At 40.0% G+C, this 17661-nt stretch overlaps 1 protein-coding gene across 4 annotated transcripts in view; it reads right to left on the reverse strand.

The window, feature by feature from the left end:
• The window catches only part of PCLO (piccolo presynaptic cytomatrix protein), a 369907-nt gene that overhangs the window by 92929 nt on the left and 259317 nt on the right, over nucleotides 1-17661 (reverse strand). For 3 of the 4 annotated variants that reach the window (XM_075857363.1, XM_075857364.1, XM_075857361.1), the window contains exons 7-8: nucleotides 5411-7586; nucleotides 2044-2061 (exon numbers count right to left, since the gene is read on the reverse strand). In XM_075857363.1, coding sequence (XP_075713478.1) covers nucleotides 2044-2061; nucleotides 5411-7586 — 2194 coding nt within the window. The remainder of the gene's footprint in view (nucleotides 1-2043; nucleotides 2062-5410; nucleotides 7587-17661) is intronic. The other variant, XM_075857362.1, reaches the window with a different exon arrangement.

Raw genomic sequence — 17661 nt, forward strand, 5'->3', positions numbered from 1 at the left:
TAGATAGAAATCAACAGTTATATAAAAATATCCTTTATCATCTTTCTTGATTTTTTGCATAGATCTTCTCACAGAGAAGAAAAAAAGCCATACTATAAGTGTACAATATGGAGGCATGATGGCATACTATATCATGATGTATGATGTAATCAATCACTTTGTAACTAACACGAATAAATGCTTCATTAGTATAGTGTATGCTGTTTATTGTAGATTTTATACAAGATTATATTTATCTTATTAGATAACATGTGAATTTATAGTGTTAGCTGGTTTGCTAGTATAGCTTTTGCCCAAGAGATATAAGCTACAATGCTCTTTACCTGCATTTGTGATTTTTACAAGGAACCAATAATGGTAATGTTCTTACTAAACTCATTTATCTAAAAACAGCAAAACATTAATATGGTAATATGTAGCACGAAAATTGTTACACTTCTAAGTGCAGACCTGCCAGTGATCAGTGGGTCTGGCAACTGAAACCCATGGCAAACACATTTCTTAGCTAAAAAAAATATATGATAAATGTAAGAAATAGAATTTAGTATTTAATAATTTTCCATTATAAAAATATAAATGAGGCCCAAAATGTTTAAAAGCATTGACTAGTGTGACACAATTTGTTGTAACTCAATTGAAAATTTTGACACATTGAGCTTTTTTTGCAATTTACTGCAATTGTTATTTATGTATTTTCATTTTTATATAGTAATACTAAAAAGCACCCTTTTAAAAATGATATTTTGTAACTTTGCCATGCAATAAAATAACAGAATATGCTCAATATTGTGGTTTATTCTTTTTATATAAATTTAAGAACTTATAAAATGGATTTCCTTTTTTGTGTTTCAAAGCTTCATACAAAAAGCGTTGGTAAAACCAAAAGAAAATACTATCCCTAAACTCCTCCACTTTATCTTAGTAACTACAGTACTTTAGTTATTTGAATGTCACAAATCATATCTAAAATGAAATGCCAGTACCAAAGGGTTATTCCTACCTTCAACATTTATGGCATATCCATGGGTTATGCCATAAATGTCTGATAGATGTGGGTCCCAGCTCTGGCACACTCACCTATTGTGAGTCTACTCCAGGTCGCTGCATCCAAACGGGGAATGAAAGTATAGGTGGCTGGCGCATGTGTGCGGCTCTCCTCATTGATTCCTATAAGAGTTATGAAAACAGCTGAGCCTGCATGCCTGGCTTTTTCCATAACTACCATAGGAATCAATTTTATTCCCCGCCTGGATGTGGTGGGTTACCCTCGTTCTCGAGTGCAGGTGTCAGACCTGGAAATAACCCGCATCACGTGAATATGCCATCAATGTCTAAGGTGGGAATACCCCTTTTAAACAAGTGTTGTAAAGAATTTCTCAATGATTATAATGCCTTACCATAAATGGACCAGTATTGCATGTTTTCCGCAGAACTATACATTGAAAATTCAAATCTTTTGGTGAATATCACTTTGAAGTGCAAACCACTATGAACAAATGAGGTGAAAGACAATCTAGTGATGTACATTATGGGACTTTTGTTGCATCATTCATTTCACTTGCATTGTCATACACTTTAGTTTTGTCCTCTATAAGATATGGAATTTTTTTAAGCTACTTTAGCAAACCATATATTAAAATAGACACTATAATATATTTATACATTATTCTATGAATAAGCATTCCCTGTGAATTTGGAAATTAATAAAATATGTCAATAAAGTTTTTTATATTTTTAAACTATAATTATTAAGATACATTTGTAACAGTTTAATTCTATATTTTTTTTATGGTAAACCATGTAGTTTAATACGGATTGAAGACATCTTTAAAATTCTGACTTAAGTAACTATCTCATTGCGATTATTAGAAGCATCTGTCTTTTTGTATCTATATATATATATATATATATAGAGAGAGAGAAATAATTTCTATAATCAATACATTCCAGTAAGTTCTTATTAAAGAACAAAACCAACATGCAATACAAAAACATACAGTACAAACTACAAACTCTACGAGACTGGCAACAGAAGACTCCTACCATCATTAAAGGAATTGTCTGGAGGTTACCCAAAACAAACAGAGAAAACATTCATTTACCAATGGACACATTGCTCACATCACATTTTTAGCCGCATTGTTACAGCAGTTAAGTAAGATTTCAGAGACCTTATAACAGGTAATCTAGACCTCTAAATGAAACAAGAGCATTATAAGGGAAGTACACATAGAGTTACTGAAAAAATAAATCCTCAATGGACTTCTTTTTTTTTTTACATTTTTAAATACAACAAAAAGGTCTATGTTGCCAGTAAAACTTCTATCATGGCAACAGATGATATACTGTATATATGTAGTCTTTAAAAATGTATATATATATATATATATATATATATATATATATATATACACACAGTATATACTATATATATACATATATATATATATATGTATATATATATATATATATACACAATTATATATATATATATATATATACAATTTTATATATATATATATATATATATATATATATATATATATATATATAGTCAAGCCCACTACTCATTGCATGTTGCTGCCTGAAAAAATTGTCTTTCTGCAATGAGAAGTGTCTATAATGCCTCATTCGGACGGGCATCCTGTATTCTTATTTACCTGTCTGTATTCTGGGATGTAACATTTGACCCCTACAGATCTACTGAACCAAACTTATAGCACTAAATATGCCTCTGGTGCTGTATGTTCAATTCTGTAGATTCTGTAAAAATACGCGTACAATATGCCCATTCGAACAAGGCCTAACCGTGTATCTACAAACATAAATTGTATACATATGTCAAAGGTCTAGCTATAATAAGGGTTATATATGAAAAACAAACCCCAAAATTCTATTTTATAATTTGAGCCCTTTCGTCATTTTCCCCTTGGGACAACATGCAAGTAATCCATCCAAATTTTCTTAGAAATGTATTTATTGTAATACATTTTGCAAAATTTAATAGTCTTAAGTAGTTTAAAGATATAACAATGTTCTGAATCTTTTTTTCTAATATAGAACAGTGGCCTTTTAGGAAATATGACCGTTAGTTGTGAAGTAAAGTGTTGTGGGAGTAAATTATGGTTCAAAATAAGTCATAAAAAATTTAGTTTTTGATATTCCCAAAACCGGTCTTCAACAATTACATAATATTGAAAGATGATTATCTGAATTACCCATAGCAAAAATGCCGCAACAGATGTGGCACTCACAGTCACTTGATGGCTTATCAGTATTTATAAGGGCCACTAAAGCTTAAACATTAAAAAGTTATATTTTATTATTTATTTTTATGTAAATATGTTATTAATAACTATTGTATAGGTAACAATGTACAGGATATCTAAAGAGAGTTGCACTTGCTCTGCTCTTTCGATGCTCCCATAGACTTCAACGGAGAGAGCCACCTCTCCATCTGGCCACAATCTGTATGCAGCAAACGTTGGCCATCTTAACTTGCCAAGTGGGGGTGAGTGAACCTCCATTCTACTGACAGGTGGGGGCCCAAAAGGTGGGAGATGCATCTATTAGAGTGTTGTGGCACATTTTGTGGATTTGCTAGAAATAACTAAAGTGGGAAAACCCTTTAAATGAATGATTGAATATTGTATGATCTGGAATGTTAAAGATTTTTACAGTACATGTTTTGGTGGGTCTTAGGATATGTTCACACGCAGTGTTTTCAGATATAATTCGGGCATTTTACGCCTTGAATTATGCCTGAAAAAACGCCCCTAATACGCCTACAAACTTCTGCCCATTGCTTTCAATGGGAATTACGATGTTCTGTTTCCACGAGCCTTTATTTTACGCGTCCCTGTCAAAATACGGCGCGTAAAATGACGGTTCATCAAAAGAAGTGCAGGACACTTCTTGGGACGTTTTTCGAGGCGCTTTTCATTGACTCTATGGAAAACAGCTCCAAAAACGGGCATAAAAAAACGCAGCGAAAAACGCAGCGAAAATCGCGGGTGGCTTAAAAAACGTCTTAAAATCAGGAGCTGTTTTCCCTTGAAAACAGCTCCGTATTTTGAGACGTTTTTGCTCACTGCGTGTGAACATACCTTGAGAATTGAGTAGATCAGTACTTTATTGTGAACTATGAAAAATTCCAGAAATCCTGACATTGAAAAATGCAAATATAGATTTCTGTATTTTAGGTCTAGTTGTTTTTTATTATTATTAACCAACTTCATAATCTGTTAAACTGTTCTTATGTTTTCTTTTTAAATACCCAGTCACTCAATTCACACTATCACTCAACTGTAATTTTGTACAGTTTGACCATGATAATATTTTTCTACTATATTAATTCATAGGTAATTTATGGCAGTATTTAAATTATAAATGCTCCCAATATGTTCTTTTAATTTGACTTTCTGAAAAAATAAAATATTAGTGTATAAACCAAAATACTGTTGGTTGCAATTTGAAACCATTATCTTTACATTTCCATGCAGCATTATGTCATGCGGTCTATTTCTTTACAATAATCATAAGCAATTAAAGTGCATGCACATATTTATTAAATGGCACACAAACATTTATTAAACATAAAAAACAAAAGCACAAAAATAAATGCACATATTTTACAAACGGTAACAAAGAATATTCTACCTTTTAAATAAAAAAAATGAAACAAATATTTCAGATGCCAAAGCACCCACTTATAACTTTGTTGTTATGTCTCCTTGCTGCTGCTAAGGGCTTGCTAAAGCATGATGCAAAGCAGACTGTTGCAGGTGCTGACAGCAGCAAGGAGTTAAAGATATCATTGTTAGTGGTCTCACAATTATTACATAATATGTATATTCAAAATTAATAATGACCATGTGAATTCTAATACAAATTTGCAGGATTTAGATTAGTAGCTGCATTAAATTCAAAGTTATATAGTAATAATTTAACAGCTTCATCTTTAGTTCAACCTCTATTCAGTTCTACAAAAATTAGTTGGTTGAATATCCTAACAAATCCTACTTTTACTAACTAAAACAAATAAAAAAATGATAATCATTTTTTTCAATATTTTAAAATGAAGATAAGTATATAAGGTAAGAGAACGAGTTAGCCTTGTTTTGGTACACAAAATTATTGTGAAACATCAGTTTAAACTTTCAAATTCAATGAGAATATGGTATATGTACATGTATAAATAATATGGAACAATGAGAACAAAAGAAACATGAACACAAAACAAAAAAAGTAAGTTCAAATAAATTAAAGTAGAAAGGAATTACATAGTAAAAGAGCACATAGAATCCACAACAGAAAAAAATGTTTAAAAGTTACAAGATATATTAATAACATGCATAGAAATGAAGGTTTGTATTGTGATAGTGGTAAAGAAGTCTGATTCCCTCATTACCTTCACTATCAGACATGGCATGCTGAAAGTCATCCATGATGAATGCAATGTCTCGATCATAGCCACGGGTTCTGGTTTCTTCCCTCATATGTTGTTGTACCTCAGGTAAAGAGTGACTAGACCCAAACTGATCCCTGGTATCTGCAGATATTGGTGGCAAAGGTCCAGCTGAAGCTCTTGCCATTCCCATTGGTTGGCCAACAGGACTTAAAGGACTTTCCTCTTCAGAGTTCTGTGCTACTATTGGAATCCTTCCTCTGCTTTGACTAATAGGAAGACTAGATGGCTTTGTTCTTCCAGAAGGTGCTGCATGGCTGAATGTCCCCTCTAAAGCTTCTGTCTCATTAGCTTTCTGTCTTAGAGATGAACTAGATAAGTCTCTTTTAATTGACAAATCTAGACCATAAACAGATGAAGGTCTGGATGAAGGCCTTGATCGACTACCACTTACGTAGGGTTTATCAACTTCATCCTGCATTGCAGTTCTTATATTTGGATTAGGAGTTGACCCAAGGCTTTGAACCACTGCAGGACCCAAAAATTTTTGCTGATCTGTAATATTTTTTCTCAGGCCATATGTGATATCATCTTGCAGTAGTCTTACCTTTGAAGACATACTTGGAATTGATGATGTACTTGATGAAAGATAGCTGGAATAGTCAGGTTCTAGATCTCTACTTTCCTGAATTGGAGAAAACGTTGAAATCTTTGGGTCTATTAATGACTTTTTATTCTTAGGTTGTTTTTGATACAGTATAGCAGGCGGTAACTGTTTAGCAGCCTGTTTTTCTAGTGTTAGTCTGCTGATGCTATATTTTTCACTTTTAGGAAAGTGTCTATATAAACTGTCTGAATGATAATAAGGTGAAAAGCCAGCTAGAGGATCTAAAGTCTCTGTACCTCTACGAAATTCTTGTTTTATTTGGTGTTTGAGAAGCTTTAGCTCATAAGGATCTTCCATTGAGTCTTCATCTCCTTTCCCATATGTATGTAATCTGCTAGAAGTTGAAATAGGTGATAAAAAGTCTGTTACTTCAGGAGTTCTTCGACAGTCCACAGTTCGAAGTAGACGGTCAGTTTTGCAAAGCTCTTTTTCATGTAGTGCAAATGCAGAGTTCATGGAACCTGAGCTTTTAGTAAGTTCCCCAATGTCATCAATTAAAACATAATTTCTGGAAGCATGATGTTCTAGATCTGCATAAAAAGAATCTGCAGATACACTAGACATTGGACTACTTGCCATGCTACTTTTTTCATCTAAACCTAATCGTAAGTCCAAAGTACTGTATTTACTGCCAAGATGAGAAACAGAGTAGCTGCTATCTGTAGAAGCAGGTGCAATTATAAGAGGTTGGTTTCGAATAACATCATAATGTGATGTTATTTTAGAATCTAAATCTAATGCACCTTGCCTTGCTTTTTGTTGCAATAATAATAACTGTGAAGGGTGTTGATAAGAAGATTGCTGAGTTGGTGCTGACTGTGGTTGAGGAGTAAAGGACATAGTTGGAACAGCTTGAAAAGTTGGTTGAGTTTGGTACGATGAAACTTGCTGATGGTATAGTGGTGGCTGGTAATAGGACTGTTGAGAATATTGTGTTGGAGCTTGAGTAAGCAAAGTAGGGGTCTGATATTGGTACTGTGTGTAAGGGCTTGTCTGAGGTGCAAATGGAGTTTCTGTCTGAGTCTGTGGAGGCAAGTAAGGATTGTACTCTGATTGTGGGGCAGTTTGTGGCCTGTCTAAGCCAAGATGGCTTTCAATTCTAGTTGGCCTTGTATTACTAACTTCACTGTCTGACATATAATCACGTTCTTCAGCAACACCTTGTAGATAGGCCCTTTCTCTCTTTTCTCTCTCTTTCAATAAAGCTTCTTTTCTCCTGTTGATTCCCATTTCTAGATATCTCAGTTTTGCATCAATTTCTTTCTCCTCCTCATCTAATTCAGCTTGTTTCTTACGCAGTTTGGAAGATTCCCTTTCAACAAGATCCAATTCTCTATCAATATCCTGAAGAATTTTAGCTCGAGCCATTGTTGTAGTCCTACAAATTCTTCTACGAGAAACAGATCCAACTGTGCTGTATGTAGACTGCAAGCCATTGCCAGCTTCTTCTGGTGGAGGGTTTGGAAGTGTTCTTTTTACTTTCTTTTGAGTACCACTTTGAATGGTTTTAGTCTACGATGATAAAATTAAGAAGAAAAAAAAAAAGCAAATGTAAGTGTACTGCTTAGCCCTTAATTAGTATATGCTGAATATATACATAATTGTAACTATCCTACATCGAACCAAATTACAATTAAAATAAATCAATATATGACATTCATAAATAATATAAAAAATCTATTTGTTAGTATGTGACCACCAATTCCCTTTACACATAGACCCACTTTTTCTAAGGCAGTGTAATAGTTATACAGCGTAAACTTAGATCAGGAATACACAAAAAGCGCCAAATTAGTCACAGTGGTGCATGCTGCATGATAATTTTGGCGCATCTTGCACTTTTCTCTTCCTTATACCACTTTTGGTTTTGCATACTTTACACCAGAATTTTGTGGCAGTTTTTTGGCGAATCTTTGGTGCACATTGGCGCATTTAAGTCATGCTCCTTTCTAGTAAGTCATGTCCTTTCCGTTAAGCCAGGCACCATTTATGGAACACTTATAAAAAGTGTCAAGTAAGGTACAAATATCAAAATTGCACCAAACTGCGCCAATTTGAACTATAATTTAGCACATTGTTCTACACTTACTATACCCAGACACAGTAGTAAATATGCCCCATTGTGTAGATATTAATTACTTTGACATCTCGGCATTGCACTAGAAATATTTTCAAAATTATGTAAAAAATATTAAAAAGTACACACACACACACACATATATATATATTAAAGGGGCCGGCCTTAGAGGTGTGCAACCTGTGCGCATCACTCCAGCAGGTGGAAGGGGGCGCTGCGCTGGCTCCTTTCCCCTGCTTGTGCTTCAGAACAGGGTAGCCAACCGTCCGGTAATTCATGGACAGTTCGTGAAATCAGTGGACTTTTGTCCATTGTGTCTGGAAAAAAAAAAAAGAATGTATTCGTGGTTTCTATTTTTTTTTGTCCAAAAAGCTGCGCATGTACAAGTTGCGTTGGTTAGAGGAAGAAAAAGTATGTGCCTGCGTCACATGCAGGCTGCGTGATTACCTCATGAAGTACCTTGTGAGCCTTCCTAGCCTCTGCGCACCATGTCTAGTGTGTACTACTAGCAGGGCCCTCCTGCCCACCAGAGAGAAGGAGGAGAAGGGAGTACAGCAGCATAGAGCGGCTTGGCTGGGACTTGACAGGTGGTACAGGAGAATATACGCAGAGCAGCATGCTGGGCTGCCGTTACTTCAGCTTGTACTGCTGATGTGTGAAGACCCTGCCCGGCGGCCTGATCTGCATCTAATTCACTGCCCAGCAGCTGTACAGGTCAGCAGCACCCTGCTCCTCCACTGTGTCTGCACTGCTGACCTGTAGCTGCTGCTGCTAACATTTCTGCTAAGCCCTGTACAGCCCAGTACTCCAGTCCTTGATAGCCCTTCAGCTCCTAATCTCCCTCTGTACACCCCTCCCCCATCACTGGGGCACCACCCCCTGCTGAAGAAGTGAGAGGAGACAGAATTTGCTGAGAAAGAGGAGCTGACTACATGAAGGAGATAAGTGTCAATGTATAAAGCCAAAGGGGTGACTAGAGTGTGCAATTACTGTGTGTCTCAATGTTTGTATATATATGTGTAGTATGTAATTGTGTGTATAATTAGTATGTGTGCAGTTTGTGTGTACGTACGTACGTACGTACGTACGTACGTACGTACGTACGTACGTACGTATGTGTGCAGTGTGTATGTATGTGTATATGTAGTATGTTTGCAGTGTGCGTATATGTAGTATGTGTGCAGTGTATGTATGTATGTGTGTGTGTATATGTAGTATGTGTAGTATATGTAGTATGTGTGCAGTGTGTATGTATGTGTATATGTAGTATGTGTTCAGTGTTTATGTATGTGTATATGTAGTGTGTGTATATGTAGTATGTGTGCAATTTATGTATGTATGTTTGTATGTATGTGTGCAGTGTGTATATGTAGTGTGTGTACATGTAGTATGTGTGCAGTGTGTCTATATGTAGTGTGTGTATGTAGTATGTGTGCAGTGTGTGTATATGTAGTATGTGTGCAGTGTGTGTGTATATGTAGTATGTGTGCAGTGTATGTATGTATGTGTGCAGTGACTATGTATGTGTATATGTAGTATGTTTGCAGTGTGCGTATATGTAGTATGCGTGCAGTATGTGTATGTATGTACATACGTATGTACGTATGTACGTACGTACGTACGTACGTACGTACGTACGTACGTACGTACGTTTGTGCGTATGTATGTATGTATGTATGTGTAGTATGTGTAGTGTGTGTATATGTAGTATGTGTGCAATGTGTATGTATGTGTATATGTAGTGTGTGTATATGTAGTATGTGTGCAATGTGTGTATGTAAATATGTATGTATGTGTGCGGTGTGTATATGTAGTGTGTGTATATGCAGTATGTGTACAGTGTTTGTATGTGTGGTGTGTGTGTATATGTAGTATGTGTGCAGTGTGTGTGTATATGTAGTATGTGTGCAGTGTGTGTGTATATGTAGTATGTTTGCAGTGTGTGTGTATATGTAGTGTGTGTGCAGTGTGTATATGTAGTATGTAGCAATATCTCCTGTGATCCACAACCCTATTATTATGACTTTTAACTTTTATCACTTTCTAATTCACAATTAACATTGCTAACCTAGTTATATTAATGTTTTAAGTTCGAGAAACTTGTTATTCTCAATTTTCTAAACTGTCCATAAAACTTGGTGGTTGGCCATCGTGTTTCAGAAGCTCATGGGCCCCAGACTCAGCAGCTGTCTTGCCGCCCGGGCGCTTCTTCTCTCAGTGGCGTCGATACCGCTGTAGCAGCCATAGCGACTGCTAGTGGCAACACCAGGAATGAGGGCACCCTTTGCGCCCGTCAGAAAGGGGCCCCCCATGGCCGGCGCCGCTGCCAGCAGCCGCTGTGGCTGCTACAGCGGTAGAAATGCCAAATTCAATAGTATCTGTGTCCTTAGGACACCGATACTATAGAACACTATAGCAGAGCAGGGAGGTATCTAGAACCACTGTAGCTCCCTGAAGGAACGGAATTCTTGTGTGGCCGGGGATTCCACTCCTGGATGGAGCACTTGATGTCTCGGTCACTATATGGACAGTGACATAAGGGGCGACTCCTGAAGTGGAATCCCCGTCCCCAGCGTTGCCTATGCGGTGGCCGGTGATTCGGCTTCAGGAGAAGCCCCTGACGTCATTGTCCATAAATGTAGTTAGCATTTTGACCCCAGAGGTTTTTTGTAGAATTCAGTGGAATTAGGCCATGAAAATTAATATCAACATTTTTGTCCACTAAAATGTAGAATTTTTAAATTTTCACAAGGGCTAAAAGAGGAAAAGCACCCAACATTTGTAAAGAAATTTCTCCCGAGTATGGCAATACCCCATATGTGGCCATAATTTAGTTTTTATTAGAACTTAATTAACTCTTTCAGGACTGATCCTGTTTTGCTTTTTCATTTTCGTTTTTTCACTCCCCGCCTTCCAAGAGCCATAATTTTTCCGTCAATAGAGCGGTGTCAGGGCTTATTTTTTGAGGGAGGAGTTGTAGTTTCTATTGACACCATTTAAAGTACCATATAATCTACTGGGAAACCAAGGAAGCCACATTGTGGCGATATGCGTAGGGCATTTCTTCTCCCCTATCCCCAGCATTGGTATTATTACTTTACACATTTGGCATATTGATGCAACATTTTGTTCATACATGTATGTTTTTTGCTCATAGACTATGTGGCTGATGGTATATTAGTACTCTTTGTTGAGGGGATAGGAGGTTCAGTGGGGGCCTATTTTTTTAAAATTCACATGACCTATTGTTGGACACTTATCATGGTGGCAGCGTCCAAGTTTTCTGTATAGAGCTGTTGATGTTGTTTTAAAGGATTTTAACTGTGTATTGTGGCTTAATTTGATTAATAAAATTTGTTAATTCCAATTTATGATAGTCACTTTTTTATGCCAATGTACATACCCAATTTTTTGTTGTTGGATATTGATTGTATTCTTTAGGGGAGTTATTTATGCGGTGCCCGCCGGAGATTCGAGGTGTAAAAATTCCAGCACCTAGCCATGCAATCTGCCTTTACAAACATATGTGAAAGATTGGGTTATTCTAAAGAATTCATGAATGGAACTATAATAGGATGCCACCATTGCAACAAGTCAGTTAGTGAAATATCTTCCCTTGGAGATATTTTACATTAGGAACCACAGCAACTCAGCCACAAAGTGGCAGAACACATAAGGTTACAGAGCGGGGTCGCCAAGTGATCTGACGAATAGTGCATAAAAGTCGCCCAACGCACTGCTGACTCAATAACTGCAGTTCAAAACCTCCTCTGGCATTAACATCAACAGAAAAACTGTAATCCAGGAGCTTCATGGCATGGGTTTGCATGAACTAACAGCTGCATGCAACTCTTAACATCACCAAGCACAATGCCAAGTGTCGGGTAAAGTGGTGTAAAGCATGCAGTGGTGTAAAGTAGTGGAAAAAAGTTCTGTGGAGGGAGGAATCAAGCTTCTCTGTCAGCCTGATGGACGAATATGGGTTTTTCAAATGCCAGGAGAATGTTAGCTGCTTGACAGCCTTTAGCCAACTGTAAAGTTTGCTGGAGAAGGGATAATGATATGGGGTTGTTTTCCAGGGGTTGGCCTAAGCCAGTAAAGGAAAATCTGAATACTTCAGCATACTAAGACATTTTAGACAATTGTATGCTTCCAACTTTGTGGAGACAGTTTGAGAATGGCCCTTTTCTGTTCCAGCATGACTGTGCTCCAGTGCACACAGCACGGTCCACAAAGGCATGGTTGGGTGAGTTTGGTGTGAAAGAACTTGACTGACCTGCACAGATCCCTGACCTCAACCCCATCGAACACATTTGGGATGAACTAGAACCAAGATTGAGAGCCAGGCCCTCTCGTCCAACATCAGTATCTGACCTCACAAATACTCTTCTGGATGAATGGGCAAAAATGTTCACAGACACACTCCAAAATTTTTTTAGAAAGTCTTCCCAGAAGAGTGAAAGCTGTTTTCGCTGCAAAGGGGGAAGCAACTCCATATTAATGCCTATGGATTTAGAATGGAATGCCATAAAAGCTCATATAGGTGTAATGTGTAGGTGTCCAAATACTTTTGTCCATATAGCATTTCTACAGTGCAACTTATCTCCCAGCTGAACAAAATGATCCCTCAACAATCTAATGTATAGTACTGTGCAAAAGTTTTAGGCAGTTGTGCAAAAGTGCTGCAAAGTAAGAATGCTTTCAAAAATAAAAAAGCGTTAATAGGTTTTTTCTATCAATTAACAAATTGCAAAGTGAATGTACAGAAGAGAAATCTAAATCAAATCAATATTTGGTATGACCACCCTTTTCCTTCAAAACAGCATCAATTCTTCTAGGAATACTTGCACACAGTTTTTGAAGGAACTCGGCAGGGTGGTTGTTCAAAACATCTTGGAGAACTAGCCACAGATTGTCTGTGGATGTACAGTAGGCTTCCTCAAATCCTTCTGTCTCTTCATGTAGATCAGGGCTCTGTGGGAGCCATATCAACAATTCCAGGGCTCCTTGTTCTTCTTTACTCTGTAGATAGTTCTTAATGACATTGGCTGTGTGTTTGGGGTCGTTGTCCTGCTGCAGGATAAACTTGGAGCCAATCAGATGCCTCCCTGATGGTATTGCATGATGGATAAGTATCTGCCTGTATTTCTGTAATGATGGGGTAGGGAGACAGACAGGTGAGCCCTAATCTACCACTCAGTCCCTGCCTACTTGCAACGGCCCATCCTAGGCGACAGCGTACAACTGGGCGACGGTCCCTACTCTCACTATGTGCACGACAGACAGACCAGGGTACAAAGAAGCTAAGCGAAAAGGGGCAGATGCCCACGGCAACACCGTGAGCTACAAGAGTAGTGAACGAGCCGAGTCAAACCAGGAGTGTACGAGGTACCAAACGCAGAGCAAGAGAGTAGTCAGTAAATCCAGGGTCAATATGAAGCAGAGGACAAATAGTACAAGCAGCAGCAGAGCCAGGAAACAAGCAGAATCACAGGCAAAGGAGAAGCAGGAAATGAAGGTATAAATAGACAGAGGGCGGGAGCTAGCTCCGTCTGGCCAGGCTGTGATAGGCTCTCCCACTCCTCAGCCTCCGAGCCTGAGTGGTAGAAGAAGGAGTCACTCTAGCAGACTTGGAAGCAGGTGCAGACTGAGTAACCACAGGCGTCGACACAGAAGCTGTGTCTGGAAGATCCTTTACAGTACCCCCCCTTTTATGAGGGGCCACTGGACCCTTTCTAAGTGGACCTGGCTTATTGGGGAACCGAAGATGGAACCTCCTGAGCAATACCCCAGCGTGAACATCCCGGGCGGGTACCCAAGTCCTCTCCTCAGGCCCGTATCCTCTCCAATGGACCAGGTACTGGAGGGAGCCTTGGACCATCCTGCTGTCTACAATCTTGGCCACATCGAATTCTACCCCTTCAGGGGTGAGAACAGGGACTGGAGGTTTCCTCGAGGGAGCCAAGGACGGGGAGCAGCGTTTCAGGAGGGAGGCATGAAACACGTTGTGTATTCGAAAAGACGGGGGTAACTCCAGTCGGAAGGAGACAGGGTTAAGGACTTCAATGACCTTGTACGGCCCTATATACCGGGGAGCAAATTTTTTGGATGGGACTTTAATGCGCACATTTTTAGAAGACAGCCACACCAGATCCCCAACCACAAACAAGGGGTTAGCAGAACGTCTTCTATCTGCCTGAGTCTTTTGTATGCTCTGGGACGCCTCTAGGTTCTTCTGAACCTGGGCCCAGACTGTGCACAGTTCCCGATGAACGACATCTACCTCGGGATTGTTGGAACCACCAGGTGAAACGGAAGAGAACCGTGGATTAAACCCAAAATTAGAGAAAAACGGGGAGACCCCTGACGAGTTACTGACCCGGTTGTTAAGGGAAAATTCAGCGAGGGAAATGAAGGAGACCCAATCATATTACAAGTCAGAGATGAAACACCTTAAATATTGTTCTAGAGACTGATTAGTCCTCTCAGTCTGGCCATTAGTTTCAGGATGGAAGGCCGAGGAGAAGGACAGATCAATCTCCAACTTCTTACAGAAGGCTCTCCAAAACAATGAAACAAATTGTACCCCTCTGTCAGAAACAATATTGACAGGAACCCCATGGAGACGCAGGATGTGTTTGACAAACAAGGTAGCTAACGTCTTAGCATTGGGTAGTTTTTTGAGGGGCCCAAAGTGGCACATTTTACTGAAGCGGTCTTCTACAACCCACACCACCGACTTGCCTTGAGATGGAGGCAGATCGGTGATAAAATCCATGGAGATATGAGTCCAAGGTCTCTGGGGAATGGGCAAAGAACATAGTAAGCCCGCTGGTCGGGACCTGGGAGTCTTGGACCTAGCACAAATTTCACAAGCGGCGACGTAGGCCTTAACGTCTTTAAGTAACCCAGGCCACCAATAGTTTCTGGCAATGAGGTTCTTGGTACCCAGGATGCCTGGATGGCCAGATAGTGCAGAGTCATGATTCTCCCTGAGTACCCTTAGCCGGAATTGCAGGGGAACAAACAGCTTGTTCTCAGGAAGGTTCCCGGGAGCTGAACCTTGATCAGCCGCAATTTTGGAAACTAGGTCAGAATCAACAGAGGAAATGATTATACCTGGAGGCAAAACACAAGCAGGATCTTCCTCCGAAGGAGGGCTGGCCATGAAGCTACGCGACAGTGCATCAGCTTTAATATTTTTAGACCCAGCCCTATAGGTGAACAAAAAGTTAAATCTAGTAAAAAATAACGCCCATCGAGGTTGTCTCGGGTTTAGCCTCTGGGCAGATTCTAGGAAAACCAGATTCTTGTGGTCAGTAAGGACCGTTACCTGGTGCCTAGCCCCCTCCAGGAAGTGGCGCCACTCTTCAAATGCCCATTTAATGGCTAAGAGTTCGCCGTTGCCAATGTCATAGTTACTCTCAGTGGGTGAGAACTTCCTGGAGAAGTAGGCACAGGGACGGAGATGGGTGAGGGACCTGGTACCCTGGGACAAGACATCACCAACTCCCACCTCGGAGGCGTCAACCTCCACGATGAACGGCTCCATTTGGTTAGGCTGAATCAGCACTGGGGCCGAGATAAAGCACTTCTTAAGGACCTTAAAAGCCTGGACCGCCTCAGGAGGCCAGTGGAGGAGATCAGCACCTTTGCGAGTGAGATCCGTAAGAAGCTTAGCGATGACCGAGAAGTTAGCAATAAATCTCCTGTAATAATTAGCAAACCCCAGAAAGCACTGTAACGCCTTCAGGGAGGCAGGTTGGACCCATTCAGCCACAGACTGAACCTTGGCAGGGTCCATGCGGAATTCATGAGGAGTGAGGATTTGACACAAAAATGGTATCTCTTGCACCCCAAACACACATTTTTCGGTTTTAGCAACAGTTTGTTTTCCCGAAGGGCCTGGAGCACCTTCCTGACATGCTAAATGTGGGAGGACCAGTCCTTGGAAAACACCAGTATGTAATCAAGGTACACTACAAGAAATACCCCCAGGTAGTCTCTTAAAACCTCATTTATGAAATTCTGGAAGACCGCGGGAGCATTACACAACCCAAAGGGCATGACGAGGTATTCGAAATGACCTTCGGGCGTGTTAAACGCAGTCTTCCACTCATCCTCCTCCTTGATGCGGATAAGGTTATAAGCCCCCCGTAAATCAAACTTAGAGAACCATTGGGCCCCCTGAACCTGATTGAAGAGATCAGGAATCAACGGACGGGGATACTGGTTCCTTACAGTGACCTTATTCAAGTTTCGGTAATCGATGCACGGCCTAAGACCACCATCCTTCTTCCCGACGAATAAGAAGCCAGCACCTACCGGAGAAGTAGAGGGGCGAATGTAACCCTTGGCCAGGCATTCCTGGATATACTCTCTCATGGCTTCACGTTCGGGACAAGAGAGATTAAATATCCTACCCTTAGGGAGCTTAGCCCCTGGTACCAAATAGATTGCGCAATCGTACTCTCTATGAGGAGGTAACACTTCGGAGGCCTTTTTAGAAAAAACATCAGCAAAGTCCTGAATAAACTCAGGTAGCGTGTTCACCTCCTCAGGGAGAGAAATAAAATTAACAGAAAAACATGACGTCATGCATTCATTACCCCATTTGGTAAGATCCCCAGTGTTCCAGTTAAACGTGGGTTTATGCAACTGCAACCAGGGAAGGCCTAAAACCAAATAGGACGATAATCCCTGCATCACCAGTACAGAGCACTGCTCCAAATGCATGGAGCCAACAATGAGTTCAAAAACAAGGGTATGCTGCGTAAAATAACCATTAGCAAGTGGAGTGGAGTCGATACCCACTACTGGGACAGGTTTAGGCAAATCAATGGCATAGCTAGAGACATAGCAAACACAATATTAGCAGAACACCCTGAATCCACGAAGGCACTGCCGGTAGCAGACCTACCCTCAAAAGAGACCTGAAAGGGAAGCAAGATCTTATTAGGTTTCATATTTACGGGAAATACCTGTGCGCCCAAGTGACCTCCCCGATGGTCACTTAGGCGCGGAAGTTCTTCCGGCTGCTTATTCTTACGCCTAGGACAGTTGTTCACTTGATGCTTGTCATCCCCACAGTAGAAGCAGAGACCATTCTTCCTGCGGAGCTCTCTACGATGTTGGGGAGACACGGAGGCCCCGAGTTGCATTGGTTCATCCAAGTTTTCCGTGGAAGAACGAAGCAACGGAACCTCGGGAGACATCATGAGGGAGCCAGAGTTGAAAGCACAAAAACGTTCACGTCGTCGTTCCCTGAGACGTCGGTCAAGACGTACTGCTAAAGCCATAACCTGATCTAGAGAGTCTGAAGAGGGATAGCTAACTAACAGGTCTTTCAGGGCATTTGACAGACCCAATCTAAACTGGCACCTCAAGGCAGGGTCATTCCACCGAGAAGCTACACACCACTTCCTAAAGTCCGAACAGTACTCCTCAACGGGTCTCTTACCCTGACATAAGGTCGCCAGCTGACTCTCGGCAAAGGCAGTCTTGTCAGTC

The sequence above is a fragment of the Rhinoderma darwinii genome, chromosome 3 (genome assembly GCF_050947455.1).
Source record: "Rhinoderma darwinii isolate aRhiDar2 chromosome 3, aRhiDar2.hap1, whole genome shotgun sequence".
Taxonomy (NCBI): domain Eukaryota; kingdom Metazoa; phylum Chordata; class Amphibia; order Anura; family Rhinodermatidae; genus Rhinoderma; species Rhinoderma darwinii.